Source organism: Symphodus melops, assembly GCF_947650265.1.
Source record: "Symphodus melops genome assembly, chromosome: 17".
Lineage (NCBI taxonomy): Eukaryota > Metazoa > Chordata > Actinopteri > Labriformes > Labridae > Symphodus > Symphodus melops.
Window position 1 is genome coordinate 18,590,586 of NC_136707.1, and position 16,895 is coordinate 18,607,480.

The 16,895-nt window shown below is 43.1% G+C and overlaps 1 protein-coding gene across 2 annotated transcripts in view; it reads right to left on the reverse strand.

Annotated features, from left to right (window-relative positions):
- Positions 1-15,812, reverse strand: part of cyth1a (cytohesin 1a) — a 45,433-nt gene extending 29,621 nt beyond the window's left edge. The window contains exon 1 of one of the 2 annotated variants that reach the window (XM_079367179.1): positions 15,520-15,812. In XM_079367179.1, coding sequence (XP_079223305.1) covers positions 15,520-15,538 — 19 coding nt within the window. In that variant the 5' untranslated portion in view covers positions 15,539-15,812. Of the gene's footprint in view, positions 1-4,512; positions 4,949-15,519 lie in introns of those variants that run through there. The other variant, XM_079367176.1, reaches the window with a different exon arrangement.
- Positions 15,813-16,895: the final 1,083 nt, after the last annotated feature.

Sequence of the window (16,895 nt, forward strand, 5' to 3'; positions counted from 1 at the left end):
AATGCAACAAAAAGGCTGATTGAGAAAGAGCAGGTTAAAAGAAACACTAGGCATTGCATATCAGAAGAGATTACTTCATGCATGCCACACATTCTTTGGCTTCAGTCACTGAGTTTTTGTTGCTCCATCTCTTCTTGTCTGATTGCACAAGAGGTTTTGAACACAACCCGTAAAGTTACTTGAGATCCTGTTCCTGTTGTTTTTCCTGCCGTGTGCTCACCTGTGTCTCGTTAGCCTCTGATTGCCTGTGTGTCCTCCGTCTTGTAACCAGTTCATAGTGTGTTGCTTGTGTCGCCTAGTTCAAGCCTTTTCCGCTATAGGGAGCTTTCTTGTGTTTTGTTTAGAAACATGCCTGTCTTCTTGTTTTTTGCCTTTTTCCTGCCTAATTGTAGATTTGTTTGCTATACTCTGATTGCTTACCTGTGTACTGACCTGGGGTTGTGTATTTAAACTCTGCTTTCACTGACCTCTGCCTCGTGAGTCTGCATTTTGAGTCCACGTTTCTATCTGGTTCTGTTAGTCTTGATGCTTTCCTTCCACAGGTAAAGTCACATTTAATGACACCTTTGGATCGAGCCATGGTATCATTTTGATTGTAGAAGAAAAGACAGACTGAGTGAGAAATCACAGACTTGTCATAAGAAAAACAAGAATTTATCTAGCTCCTGTGTCACTTTTCATAATGGGATGTAACAAAAAAAAAAACATTGGTACTGGCATCTACGGACATAAAGCTGTATTTTGAACATTACATTGATCCTTCCATGTATTTTAAGCTCATTTTTCGTTGGTCTTAAATTGTATCCATTGCAGCTTTCACAAATACCTGCATAAATACTGCTGTCCGTTCACATTTTAGGGAGAGGATGTGAAATGCAGAGGCTCAACTTGCAGCTCTGTGCCCTACATACATAAATGCAGTTACCGTGTTCCACCGAACAAGCACCATGACAACAGGCTGACAAAGCATTTGTTCATCTGTAATTAATTATGCATAACTCTGACAAATAAACAGTCTTTGGGAATGGTTAAAAACCCTCCTGCTGTTCAGAGATGGATCATGTCTGCAGGCATGAAAGCTTGATGAGGCCGCATGCCGACACATTTACAGAGCAACAATGGGTCCATCAGTGTGTTATAAATGTACGCGATAGCCGAGAACACAATTAAAATCAGGATTTCTCCGTTCACCAGCATGCCTGTCCTTTTCAAGCTTTTTTTTATCGAGATGAAAACTAAGACATTTGAGAGAAAAAAAAAAAACATACCAAAAACAACGCCTAACTTGGCTAACAGGGCTGTGTGGATTTCATCTCTCTCTGTTTGGTTTCCCACACACTCCTCTTTGAAGCATCTCCCTGGCAGTTTGTCTCCTTCAGCATCCAGAGCACGCCAAACTGTGGAAAACAGATCTAACTCACCTAAGATAAAATGTCAACATTATTTTTCTTCTTTTATGTTGGCGTGCAAGAGAGACTATTGATCCATTAGACTTTGTAATCACAGTGCAGCAGGTTCTACGCGTTACTTCACATCATACAACAATCCAAGAATCCAGTAACTTACAGGTCAGTACCCTTCAAAGGGTTTTATTGAAAATCTGAAGGATCAGAAGAATCAAACATAACTCTGTTACTAAAGTTGAAATACTTTGAAAAAAGTATATTCAAATAGTGCATAGTTTTACCTCTTCAAGCTTCAGAAGTCAGGAGAATATTTTAAAGGAGGGGACATTACTTTCAGGTTTAACAGCTCACACTTTTTAAACATACAGCCTGTGAAAAGAGATGACCTGATCCCTTATTTCCCATTGAAATCGGATTTGAGTCTCATTATTTGGTGTCCTACATGGATTATGAAACAGTGTTTAACACCAGATAAGGACATATTCAACGCTTCTGTTTGATCCTGTTTCTCTTAAAAACGAAGCTGATCCCAGCTGTGATCTGGGTGAGTGGCGGGTTACAACCTGGACTTTGTCGCCAGTCAATCACAGGGGTGACATGTAGAGACAGACAACCAGCCACACACACACATCCACACCTACAAGCAATGTAGAGTCACCAACTTGAACCTCGTGAGCTCGGTCTTTGGAGCGTGAGATGAAGCCAGAGAGTCTGCAGAGAACCTGAGAGAGCTGCTTTGTACAGGCTCACAAACCTCCTCTGGTGCTTGATTCATATTTATATATTTACCAAAGTACAGCAAAGATCATGAAGACTATATTTTAAAAGTTGAAAAAGGGCTATTATGTCCTCTTTAACAAAACAAGCTACACATCCAGCTGGTTTATATATATAGTTTGTGTTAGTTTGTTTGTGCTGTCAAAGTCCCCTAAAGGGACTATCAGGGTTAAAGGGACATAAGCAAAAAAGGCCGGGAGCCTCTTCTGTACTGCTGTTTGCATCATCACCCACGGTCACTTCTAGACAGTGTCCTCCTTTACAGTCAGCTGATGTGGCAAGTTTTCCTCGAACACTCTCTGCTCCTGGCAGGAATATTTGTGCTCCAAAACAGATCAGTTTGTCCTCAGCTGCCCCTGGGCCCTACACAGCGTCACTTCCATGTCTGAAAACAACGGCAAAGAAAGGTAACACCTGCCTGCCTGACGGAGAAGACTCCCAGGTATTAATCAGCTGAATGACTAACATGTCTGCTATGAGCATTACCCTGCCTGCTATTAGACCCAGCCTGCGAGACTTATTGGACATCTGAGTCACACTCACGGCAACATTTACAGCGCTGACATAACACTCTACATGTGCTTTATTCATGTGTTCGAGAGTGACTGAGAAGACTGATGGATGAAGACGACGCCACACGATGTCAGATAGTAAAGGAGCCAAAATAACTGAGGAAAACTCTCACTTGTGTTTGCACGTCAGCAGATAGTGTGAAAAAAAACAAACAAAAAAACATGCCGATACTTTACGTGTGATTTCAGTGCTGATAAAAGTTGCTGGACAGCCGTTTGATGAGTCACATATGAATCATTTGTTTGATTCAGGATTAAAAACAGAAACACCAACACACACACACACAGAACACCGCCCAATCTCTTCACGATTGCAACTGCTGCCATCAGAATTTGATTATTTTTTTTGCAGTTTAGGGGGGGGAAAATGACAATAGCAATTAGGTGAAAGCTTTAATTAATCTTCTGGGGATTTTTTCAGCCCATGAATCGGACCGGACCGGAGGCTATTAATTCTCAAAACAAAGCAGCATTTTAGCTTATAGAAACTAGTTATTTTGCATGCTTGCTAAACTCTTTTATCATCATGTTATTAACCCAGCAATCAAGATCACTTCCCATTTCCCAAAATGTAAAAAGCCCCCTCCTTTTACACAGTTCTGTGGTGCTGATTCAGGTGTTTTGAAATCACTGAGACAGCACCGCTTCCCTCTTGTTTGCCACTCCGTCAGCTGATTCACCACCACCCAGAGGAGCCGCTTCAGTCACGCCAAAGCAATCTGACGACAGAGCATTAAAAACGTCACCCCTGCCGTGTCAAGTAATTCTGTAGCAACAGTAAAAAAACAACCAACAGGACAAGACGCGATACACAAACATCCCAAACCCTGGTCTTATTACTGCGGTGTGAAAGGACAAGTGTGGGAACATGGGGACAGATGGTGGGAAAGTCTTACAGCCAGCTCCACTCCTCCATCTGTAATCAGTGCTGGGGAAGCAGTGAGAGTGGTTTATCCAGGTTCAGGAGGTGATCTCAGGTAAACAACAACACTGCTGTACCTGTTTATCAAAGGACAAGCGGAAGTAACAGGAAAAACAAGGAAGCAAATGTTTCACGCACAGCCAAGCAGGAGCAGGAACAGGAGACGAGCGTGTCGGTCTGAGTGCTTCTGTTTACACCTGAAGCTCCAGCCGTGTCATCCGTGTCTGTGAGTGACGCTCGTGAAGTCGTGTGGAAGCGGAGTCAGCTCAAAATGGGTTTGTGCTGCAACAGATTAGTAAGTAATAAGCTTTCGCTCAGTGGGGGTTTAAGTTGCGCTTGATGAAAGAGAGAGAGAGAGAGAGAGCCTCCTTAGCCACAAGAAGCTCCCGCTATTTCTGTCAGTGCAGCTGGAGCCATGTGTCTGTGCAGCGAATACTGTAAACAGGTTCTCTAAAACTGACTCAAAATGACTGATAATCATGGCTTATGCTGACCTGTGTTGGCTGGAGTAAAGTAAAGTGATAGGTAAAACACATGCAGACAACCAACTCCAGTGTGAGGCCCGCCTTTGTGTCTTTAATGGGACAGAAAAATGTGCAAAGAGATTTATGAAAAAAGAGAGCGTCCTTAGCTACAAGAAGCTCCCTCTGTTTCTGTCAGACCGTTATCATCGCTGCTGGAGTCATGTGTTTGTGCAACTGGTCACACACACTCAGCAAATCAACAGGTTTCTTAAAAACTTCATAAACTGACTCAAAGCTTCAGATGAAGGACATAAATATTAAGCTCAATAAGGCTAAAACCAACTGTGAAAGAACAGCAGCTGTGTCGTTACCTGGGTCTTGTTGGACCGTCTTGACAGCAGGACACAGAAACGTCTGCAGGCTGGACACGCACAGCTCACTCACCGTCCCCATAACTCCACAGTGTTCTATCTGTGTGTGAAGGTGCGTCTCCGTTTGCGGCGGTTTGAGCTTCTCCTTCCTTACAAGTGCGACTGAGAAGGAGGAAAAAGGAAGTAGCAAAAGGGCCCAGCTCCAGCGCTGTGGCTGCAGGGAGTCACTCCGTCTCTCCTGGACGCTCACAGACTCCAACTGTAAAGTCCTGCTCTGTGTCAGTCTGCTCCACCTAATCCCCCGAGTTGGATAAAATCTCTCCACTGCTTCCCCAGCCAATCTCTCACACTCGCCTACTTTCTCTTCCCCCAGTGGATTTTTTTTTTTTTAAACGTGCATCTTGGATGCTGACATCACTTCTGCTTTTTTCTCCCTGTTCCCCTTTTTGAGCTCAGCCTCCCTCCATCCTCCTCTGCTCATTCTCTCTCTCTCTCTCTCTCTCTCTCTCTCTCTCTCTCTCTCTCCTTCTCTCTTACTTTCTCTCCCACTTGCTACTTTCCATACAGATATTCTTAGAGTCTAAATGATGCATTCACAAATGGAAAAGTCAGGTTCTATTGTTTTCAAGCATTTGATAATGTAGCTTCAGGATTGGTCAAAAGTTTCCCTCATAAGAGGTTAGAACAAAACTAAGTCACAGGAGGAACTCAGTCAAAGAAACAATTAAGACACAAGTCAAATCAGAGCTGTCATTCTCACCACACTCTGTTGGTTTTGGCTTCCAGTCACTTGTCTTTTTTAGCATCAAAAGACTTGTACATGAAATCAAGATTTCATTGTTGCTTGGCAACGGGGTAGAAGAAATGATTTGCTCCTGGGCGAAACACAGTGAGCCATTTGTTATGATGAGATTATTTTCACACCAGCTGAGATTATTCACCACGACGTAATCATACTGAGGGTCTGAGGCCACAATGCACAAATCAGGGATCTTACACACACACACACACACACACACACACACACACACACACACACACACACACACACACAGACGCACGCACAAAAAAAACAAAAAAAACCCACTGTTTTGGTTCTGCCACAGATGTGCTGATAATGAGAAACAATCCATTTATTATCGACTTCCTCTCGAAGAGCTGAGCAGAAATGTTTATTTCCACTCCTGAACCGAATCTACACCTCCTGCCGCTCTGCATTAACCGCCTGTCAATCACCCAAAGTGTCCTTAACAACCGCCTCTCTCATTCTGTCAGTCACGCCTTCACTTTGCCACTCTGTCTCCTCTGTGACGGAGAACAGCGATGTCCCAGACCAAATGCAAATCCAATACAAACTGTTTCGTTTTTCAGTTTGCAAGACTGTGACATCAGCTCCAATCCACATTATGGCCCGAGGGTCAACTCCCTCAGAGTGACCTTTGCATGAACTGCAAAGTCAGTGTGACTACTTTAAAATGCTGCAGCTGCACATCATGCATAGAAGCCCTGTCACCGGAGGAACAGCAGCATGGCACACAGTGAACTGAACTCAGCACTAATGTTTGTTTTCATATTTTCTCCTCGCTGCTCGACTCCAAGTTCCCTCTTTGAACAAGAGTGTGATGTCAGCAACTCCTGCAGTACCTGCAGGGAGAGTAAACAAGCTAACAGGTGGGTTCGTGATAGATGTAAGGAAGGTAGGTAGGTAGGTAGGTAGGTAGGTAGGTAGGTAGGTAGGTAGGTAGGTAGGTAGGTAGGTAGGTAGGTAGGTAGGTAGGTACGTAGATTGTGTTTGTTTACAAGACTACCACACACATCACTTCTAAAGATGGGTCCCACAAGTGTCCAAGAGTCAAAACACAATGATCAAATATTCAGTAGGTTTGCTATTGGACCTTGGACCTGAGTGCATGTTAGGAGCTCTCTCCTAACACTTTTAAAAACAGTGACATGGACGACTTCCGGTCGGCTGTGGCATGGGGTAGAAGCAAAGACGGAGAGCTCCTGACTACTTTAGTACTTTTCACTCCTTCTCCCTTCATTTCGCAACCATAGTGCTACATATTTCGTACTTTTAACTTTATTCCTCAGTCACGACATCAACATGTCCACAAAGAGTAGTAAGGCTGGGAAAAAGGACGATTCAGCGGCTAGCTTAACCATGGATGCTATCTCTGCACTGCTGGAGCAGCACCGCGTGGCGCTCGCGGGTGACTTCAAGTCCTCTTTCAGTGCGCTTGAAACTAAATTTGAGCAAGTTCAATCCGCAGTCGAGGATCATGGACAGCGCCTGGCCTCGCTAGAACTCGCTTCGGATGATCTGGGTCAGCGTGTCAGTGAGCTTGAAAACGTGTGTGCCGGGCTCGGCGAAACTAATTCCAAACTAATTGCCAAAGTTATCGACCTGGAGGGCCGGAGCCGGCGGCAAAACCTACGTATTCTGGGCCTGGCCGAATCCTCCGAAAGTGGTCGCCCCACCGAGTTTTTTTCTAGCCTGCTCTGTGAGGTTTTCGGCAAGGAGACGCTGCCTTCACCACCGGAGATAGACCGAGCCCATCGCTCGCTTGCTGCCAAACCGGCCCCGGGACAGAGACCGCGCCCGGTTATTCTGCGCCTGCATCGCTACCAGATCAAAGACCTCTTGGTTCGGGAATCCCGGCGGAGAGGGAAACTCGACTACCACGGCCAGCAGATCCGCATCGTTGAGGATTACAGCCCCGAAGTTGTGAGCCAGCGTGCTGAGTATAAAGACGTCTTATCGGAGCTATACAGCCGAGGGCTAAAACCCTCTCTACTGTATCCCGCCCGGCTCCGTATAACACCTCCCAGTGGTGACAGAAAGTGGCTGCGCTCAGCTGATGAAGCACGAAGGTACATCAGTGGACTGCCTGCTGCATCTTCATCACCATGAATGACTGTTTGATGTCTGCCGGTGTGTGGAGTTTCTTTTGGTCCCAGTATTGTTGCTTTTAAAGCCCCTTGTTTGTTTTTACCTTGAAGAGGAGGACCTACTGACTTTCGTTGTTGTTTATGGGGCTCAAACACCCACCTGTACAACATCTATGTGAGTATACCAGACCCTAGTCCAGCCACTATTTACGCCGGGCTCATTCTTTCGTTTGCTAGATTACAGTACATATACGGATGTGTTGTTTTGTTCTGTCGAGTTGCCCGTGAAAATAAATGGGAACGATACGAAACTGTTCTTTTCTTTTGCCTTACATGGTTGTGTTTCTGTCGAGGTTGAACGTTTCATTTTAGGAGTGTGTAGTTTTATATCCAAACAGTAATGGAGCTGAAGATGGAGTTTAGAGGTGTAGGAAGAGTGTTCTTTGGTGAATAATGATTGTTCTTAGGAGCCTGCTGCCATGTTCTCTGGCAGCTGTCCAGTTGTGGGGAGGGGGGGTGGGAGGTGTTTTGTCTTTTGGTTTTAAGCTCTTGATGTTATGTACATACCCTAATTGCACACAGACCTCTATATCAGATGCTTTTTGCTTTTATTTTGAAACCGACACCTGGAGTCTCTGTAAAACTTTACCTGACAAACCTACCCTTATGATTATGGAGAATGGCTAATCCTTTGAATTTAACGAGCTGGAATGTCAAGGGCCTAAATCATCCTGTTAAAAGGAGGAAAGTGCTCTCACACATAAAACAATTCAAATCAGCAATTACTTTTTTGCAAGAAACACACATCCGTAGCTCAGATAACCTGCGCCTCATGTTGCGGTGGGCGGGGCAGCATTTCCACTCTACCTTTCCGGCTAAAGCCAGGGGAGTCTCTATTCTCATCAACCAAGATGTTCCCTTCGTGCACAACAGTGTGTTATCGGATACAAATGGTCGTTATGTCATTGTCTCAGGGAAGCTATATAACATGCCAGTAGTGCTGGCCAATGTATATGCCCCCAATGTGGATGACGCAGGTTTCTTTGAACGTTTTTTCTCTTCCTTACCGGATCTGACCTCGCATGCACTTATAATGGGCGGAGATTTTAACTGCTGGTTAGACCCTGTGTTGGATCGCTCCTCTTCCAACCCTGGCACAATGAGCAGATCAGCCTCTTTCATTCAGAACTTTCTATCCAAGTACGGAATTTCTGACGTATGGCGTGCCCTCAATCCACACAAAAGAGAATACTCCTTCTTCTCTCAGGTACACCATACGTTTTCGAGAATTGATTATTTTTTAATTGATAACCAATTGCTCCCATCTGTAGGTTCCTGTGACTATCAGAGCATAGTGATATCAGACCACGCCCCTGTCACAATGTCTCTATCTCTACCTGACCTACCTCGAACAAGGAGACACTGGCGTTTTAACTCGACCCTACTGTCTGATGCTGATTTTGTTAAATTTATGGAGAATCAGATAACCTTTTTCTTCAATATGAACACAACGCCTGAAACTTCCAGTCTGGTTGTTTGGGATGCACTCAAAGCGTACCTCAGAGGACAAATTATCTCATACACAGTGAATATGAAAAGGAAGGCTAACAGGGAGCGACAAGATCTCGCCAATCAGATAAAGGAAACTGATTTGCAATATTCTCAAAACAGTAGCTCCAATCTGTTTAAAAAGCGTGTGGAGCTCCAAACCAAATTTGATCTCCTCTCGACCCATCATATTGAATGGCAACTTCTAAAGAGTAAAACTCAATTTTACATCCATAGCGACAAAACTGGCAAAATGCTTTCCAATCAGCTAAAAGGGTTTAAAGCTAAACAGCTCATCACAAAAATTAAAATGGACGATGGCAATATTACATTTGATCATTCTAAGATTAATGACACATTCAGAAACTTCTACTCTCGCCTTTATACTTCTGAACTCCCCGAGGAAGTTTTTCAGATGGAACATTTTCTACACCGTTTAAACATTCCGGTGGTTCCCCCTGACAACAAAAGTAAACTGGACGAGCCTATATCCAAAGAGGAAGTAGCTGCAGCAATTTCTTCACTGCAATCGGGTAAATCCCCTGGTCCAGACGGGTTTCCTGTAGAATTTTTTAAAACATTCTCTGCGTTGCTTTCCCCTAGATTATGCTCACTGCTCTCGGATTCGTTTAAGCAAGGTAACCTTCCAGCATCATTCAACGAAGCCTGTATCACTGTTATCTTAAAGAAAGGTAAAGATCCTGATGAGTGTTCCTCCTACAGACCAATTTCCCTGTTGAATGTGGATGTCAAAATTTTGGCCAAAGTTCTGGCACGCAGATTGGAGTCCACTCTCCCATTAATTGTATCAGAGGATCAAACTGGCTTTGTTCGGCACCGTCACTCCTTCTTTAACACGCGTCGTCTATTCAATATTCTGTACTCGCCTTCAGGCTCACTCTCCGAGTGTGTTCTTTCTCTAGACGCAGAGAAGGCTTTCGACCGGGTCGAATGGAGGTATCTGTTTAAAGCCTTAGAGAAATTTGGTTTTGGCCCAACCTTTATTACGTGGATAAAGCTATTATACCGCTGCCCTTCGGCTTCGATCCGCACCAACTCTCAACTATCAGAACCTTTCATTCTTGAACGGGGCACACGTCAAGGGTGCCCTCTGAGCCCACTACTCTTTGACCTGGCCATAGAGCCGTTAGCAGTCGCACTCCGTAGTTGCAAGGCATTCTCTGGGATTGGGAGATCGGGGGTCGAACACAAAGTGTCTCTTTACGCAGATGACCTTTTGCTCTTTATAGAAAATCTTGACACCTCTTTGCCACCTATAATGTCACTACTCAAGCAGTTTGGTCAAATCTCTGGATATAAGTTGAACCTGCACAAAAGTGAACTTTTCCCTATAAATGAAGCTGCATTAGCACTAGACTATACAAACTTCCCATTCAGAATAGTGGAAAATCAATTTACCTACCTTGGCATTACAGTCACGAAGAAACACAAGTCTCTCTTTAGGGAAAACTTCCTCAGCCTGTTGGATCATGTGAAACAACACCTTACAAGGTGGTCGCCTCTCTCCACAACCCTAGTGGGCCGAATTAACTCTATCAAAATGACTATTCTCCCAAAGTTCCTTTATTTCTTTCAAACCATACCAACGTTTATCCCTAAATCCTTTTTTGACTCATTGGACTCACTTATAACATCCTATATATGGAAGGGCAAGAGACCTCGACTAGGTAAAGTTCATCTCCAAAAATCAAAATACGACGGAGGCCTGGGTCTGCCTAATTTTCGCTTTTATTATTGGGCAGCGAATATACGCTGTCTTACTGCCTGGTCTTACTTTCATTACCAACCTCGTTGCCCACTGGGGGTGGCTACGGAGCTGAAATCGGGCAAAAACATTTCCATCCTAGCTCTGCTTGGATCTTCTCTTCCTCTCTCTCCGAGTAAACCATTGGACAACCCAGTGGTCTGGCACTCCATAAGAGTGTGGGTCCAGTTCAGGAGATACTTTGGTTTTAATGACTTCTCTCTCTCGAGCCCCGTCTGGTCCAACCATCTTTTTCAACCTTCTCTACTTGATCCTGCGTTTCACGAGTGGCACAGACGGGGCATTAAACGTTTTAAGGACCTCTTCATAGAAAACAGTTTTGCTTCATTTGAGCAACTCTCTAAGAAATTTAGCCTACCGAGCACTCACTTCTTTAGATACCTGCAACTTCGTCACTTCCTCCGTAGTCAATTACCAAACTTCCCTGAGACACCTGACACGCATGTTGTTGATGCTCTCCTCAACCTGCATCCCTCACGAAAAGGGCTAATATCGATAATATATGACAGACTGGCAGCTATTAAACAGGCCCCCCTTGACAAAATCAAATCTTCCTGGGAACGGGATCTAAACCTGTCTATTTCGGATGACACTTGGAGTTCAATTTTTAAACTGGTCAATTCAACCTCCCTCTGTGCTCGTCATAGCCTGCTACAGTTCAAAGTAGTGCATAGGGCCCACATATCAAAGGCTAAATTATCCTGCTTCTATCCAGATGTTGATCCCTGTTGTGATAAGTGTAGGACTGCTGAGGCTTCTCTTATCCACATGTTCTGGTCGTGTCCCAGTCTGGAAAAATACTGGAGAGAAGTCTTTCAAACATTGTCTTCAGTCCTTCGTCTGAATTTGGAACCTAATCCTCTGCTGGCTATTTTTGGCACCACAGGAGACGACAACCATCTCACTCCCAGTAAGCGCCGCACAATCTCATTTGCGTCACTTTTGGCCAGGCGGGCCATTTTACTGAAGTGGAGGGATGCTGCTCCGCCCACCCACGCCCAGTGGCTTAGAGACCTTATGGCCTGTCTAAAGCTTGAAAAGATTCGCTATTCAGTCTGCAACTCAACTATTAAGTTTGAAAAGCTGTGGGGGCCTTTTCTGGAATACTTTAGGAACCATCAGTAAACCTAATTGTCCCAGATCTTGGTTATCTTACAATAAAAGCAGACTTGTTTACCTTTTTAGCTTTCCAATAACCTGGCTTCCAGCTCTGTAACTTTCTAACTTTCCGATTCGCTCCAGGCAAGAGACAGTGTGCGGTTTCTTTTTATTTTATTTTTGTTTTCGTTCTGTTTTTTTTTTTTTTTTTTTTTTTTTTTTTTTTTTTTGGGGGGGGGGGGGGGGGGTTTGTCTTGTTTTGTCTTTCATTGCTCTTTTTCAAAACTGTTTACGCCTTGATTCTACCGATTGAGGATTTGTGTGGGTACAGGAAGTGACCAGTAACTGTAGATGTGTGATGCGAATTATGTGGATCCTCTGTACGTTGGTACCTATATGTATAGTACAAATGATAAAGTGTACCTGTTTATTTCCGCTGATTTACAGTTTGCACACACCCGATGTCTACCTCTGAATACCTGTACTCCCTTGCTGGAAATGTGTAAAAAAACTCAATAAAAATATTCTTGAGAAAAAAAAAAAACAGTGACATGAACACTTTATTTACAGTTCCATGGTCAGTAGATTGTCTGCACAGAGTAAAAGTGTAATTGCTCTAAACCCCACACAAAACCCCAAATGAACACATGAGAAAACTAACTTTTTCCAAGTTTCTTCGAAAACTCTCTACTTCCCTAAAGTAGTCAAACCACTTTAACATTACAAAAAAAAACATGTGACAAAGTGTTCATGTCCATAATGAGAAAAGGCATCTTAGTTCAGCAGAAAAAGAAGCTGAGTTAATGTGATGTTCTCGTGCAAAACTCTAGTCATGGCCCACAATGGATCCATGGTATACACTTTACTGAAGCATTTATGCATACATGCCACCAAGTGGACATAGCAGGGAACTACACCTTTATTCTCAGTTCAAAAGAAATGAAACACCACACCACATGTGATTTAGCTATAATTTGTATAATAAAATGTTTTGAACTTTGTGGAACAATCATGTACACGATATCACAACCTGAGAATCAGCAGCTGCCTCAGTATGTACCAGAAAGACTTTATGAATACAATCACATTGTTTTCAAAAACATGTGGAGGCAGACAAAGGTTCTGTGCTATAAGAGTTTCCCTACTTGGAAAAAAAAAACCTACAGTGAGCTTCCTGATCTGTGTTGGTGGGACTCCTACAGAGCAGCCTAATGTTAGCATCACCTGCAGTGACTAACAACAGACTGGGTGGGAGCACAACATCAACTGTGCAGGAGCAAACTCAACAGAATGCTTAATAAATGGAGACAACTCCCAGAATAAAGCTGCAAACTGGCTAAATATAGATTTGATGCACTAAGAAGTGTTTTTCTAATCGTAAGTTGCATCATCCTGGCCTACTTTTAGTCTCAGCTGCCACAAAGCAAAGATATTCTCCTTTTTTGTGCTTCTCTTTGGATTTCTATCGTGATACATGTCGTTTTAATGCTAAAAATCAGAAACAATACAGCAATAATGCTATTTATTTTTAGACTTATATTCCACATGACTGAGAGAGAAAGTGACAACTTGAAGGTGAAGGAGTTTAACTTCCTCACTTTTAATCTTCTGAATACGATGTTTTCACAAGTCCACTGAGATTTCTCTGCTGCTGCTTTGACACTTCTTCTCTGGATGTGCTTTGAACAGGAGAGGAGCTTAGTGTTGCTGTAAAACCGTCTCATTGCATGGGTGAAAAGTGACAGAATAGAGCAGGAAAAGAAGTTGCACGCGAGTCTCTGTCGATCACTCAGATGACAAGAAGGGTTTGAAATAAGAGGCCAGATGACACCCATAGCCACAGCAACCACACGTACCTGCTGCTGAAGTGCACCACGCCTATAACGCTGCACAGTGCTTCCTTTGTGTGCACACGTTTCATTATGCAAAGGGAAACTGAGCTGCACTGACAGGTGCAGGTAGATGGCAAAAGAGCAGAAGATAAAACAGACATTTTGACGAGCAGCAGCTCAAATCGTTTGAAGTGAGTGTTGAAACAGAGCAGCACCCAACGGAGCCAAAAGATAGCTGGTTTAGGGCCGCAGCACAGAGCAAGATCAAATAAAACAGAGTAAAAAGGCAGTATGGTAAACCTGTCATAAATATTCTCGAACAGGGCCCAACGTGTCAGAGCAATGCGATAAAAAAATGAAAATTATCCACAGACACACTTCAAGTCCACACACACACACACACACACACACACACACACACACACACACACACACACACACACACATATATATATAACTCTTTGTTGCAGATTCCTTTCCTTCATGAATAATGAAATGAAGAAAAAAACTGCAACAAAAGAAAAAAGCTCAACTATCTCTTTCTTTCTTTGAATTCGGTTACGCTGAATTGTCTCACTGCTCAGGGACAGAGGAAATATGTCTTATACTTCAGATCACAGGAAGCTTATTTGACTAAACAGGTGTCAGGAACAGCGAGAGTGTGATGTGCTCACACTAAGGCTGATAATTACATAATCATTGAGTGAGATTCTTTAGCAAAAATTCAAATGGGACAGTACTGACAAGACTATGAATATGATCCACGGGGTGCAAATTGCAAACAAGGTGTATGTCAAGTCAAGACTGCAGGAAATCAGCACTGGTCCTGTTTAAAAACCCAACAGAAGTTTAAAAAAAAAACAAAACAAAAAAAAAACACTAGAATAAAGAGGGACAGAGTGCAGAAATATGTCCAAGTGTTTTTTGTTTGTTTGTTTGTTTGTTTGTTTTTTTGTCGCATAGCTCTGCTCATAATTTTAACTGTGACTCATAAAAAGATGTTGGGCTTCTTCCATCCCTCTCCTCTCTCTCTCTCATCTTGCAATGAGGCCACGGCTGCTGCTTTCTATTTTGAGATGCATTAAGCTCACAGAAAAACTAAACTGCTAAATAATTGAGACGAAGCTTCTATCATCGTCTAAGCTGAGCCATCGCTTAGCTCATCACGGCACTGACATCATCAGAGACTGGGTCATCATGTACACGGTGACAGGACATTAAATATGTTTCTTGGCAAGGAGGACGGATTCATAAGCAGGAATTTGATGGGGTGAAAGTGTGTCATCAAAAGTGCGTGTCAGACCAGATGACAGCTATACATTATAAATAAATCAGATTGTATCTTCCCACCAGGGGAAGGCAGGAACTTTTCAGCCCCCCCCCCCCCCCCCCCCCCCACTAGTTTTTCTACAGTGTTAATATGTGGATTGTGTCCACCGCGCTGTCAGAGCTGCAGTATGATCCTTAATAATTCATCATACAGATCTTTGTATCCCTATGGCTGTGGATACTTCAGAAGACACCTGTTTCAAAGATGGTTGGTACAAACCCAAATTGAGAACTTAACTGAATCCATTTTCATTGAATAAACATAAGTGAATAGTCCCTGGCTGTCTGATATATGGCACAGTAGGCCTATAGTCTGTTAAAAGTCCCACCTATCCGTCACTCAGACTGGCAGCAGTGTGAACATGAATGCCCATAAGACTGACTGTCATTTCTGTTCTCCTGGCACACTGCACAGCAGCTACTTGAATACTGCAGACACCCATGTAACTATATATATATCACCTAATGGTTCCTACATGGGAGCTAAGCTAAATATCTATGTGAGAGAGAAGGATGGAGACAAACCGTAATTCTCCCCCTCCATCCGGGTGGTCCTGATGCTGCCGAAGGCGTCTTCGCCCGAGGATGTCTGTTGGTCCAGAGCCCGCAGCACTCCGGATTCTTTCGTCTGCCTCTTCCCGGTCTCTTCCTCGCTAGCTCTGCCCGAGCTCGACTCCCAGGTGTCGGGTCTGTGGCAGACACTGGCGTTTATACTTTTCAGCGTGTTGGTATTTTGTTTGGCCCAAGTTGCCGTTTCAAACGTGTGTGCATTTCAGATGTTGGCTGCCTGCTGACAATACGAATACAGAGAAACCGGTGCATATGCTGGCCCCGCCCACTCCAGGTGTGATGTCACAATCTAACTTCAACGAATAACTTCGCTGAACACTGCCAACATACAAAACAAGTGGCAGGTAAACGGTCACGTTGCGTTTATGATTATGGCCCTGAAAGATTAACTGTAAAAAATATCAGTTAAAATATAACACACAAAAACCAAGAAACATTTTATGAAAGGCAAACCTTCAATGCAAACTTGTTTTTAAGGGCAAAAATATTTTATCAAACCTCTTTCTAGAATACAAAAACAATTTATCAAAGATGTTTTATTTTTTTAGAAAACAAAAAGGATGCAATACTACTTGCCTATGATTGGAATAAGTCCTTAGCAATAGTCATGACACGTTTTAGCCAAATTTGTTTCACAAATGGTTTTGCAATTGACCGTCAGTAGCCTACCAGCATATTACATCCAGTGTTAAAACATTTGTATTGAGGCTCTTTGAAAATAAAACCTTTTCTTTATAAATAAAGCCTTTCCCTGCTGTGACTTTGTTCAGACATTTAAATTATTTAATATAGCTACACTTTTTTTGCACATTCTCATGTTTTCATTATTTGTTTCACAAAATGTCAACCAATCGGCTTTTTACTTTCTTCTATTTTTTCAAATTTCTCATTTTGAGTCCCTCTGGCAGGTCTGTGATTATAGACATGCAAAATGTCTTGAAAACGTAATGCGCAGCTGTGCTTGATATAGTTTAAATATGTAAAAGAGAACAGTTTTGATTTATCAATTGGTTACTCCAAATAACCAATACGTTTTTTTCCCCAGGGAGGATTTAGCACTGTCTTCTTTAACCTTTCCCCAAAGTGACTCTGACCTTGATGAAGACTGCATCTCCACTTAAATTATACAGGGGCATTATCAGTTGTTTACCCTGTAAATCCACACTGACTAGGACGTTTGGGTTAATAATAAACAATAGTTTCATTACTATGGGAACAAAGGATAACTTCGAGCTCACACACAGTATAAAAAACGATTTTAAGGCAGTTTGAGGGTCCAGCATGACTTTGTGCCTGGTTGATAAGTGAAGTCACATTAGTGCTCAGCTCGG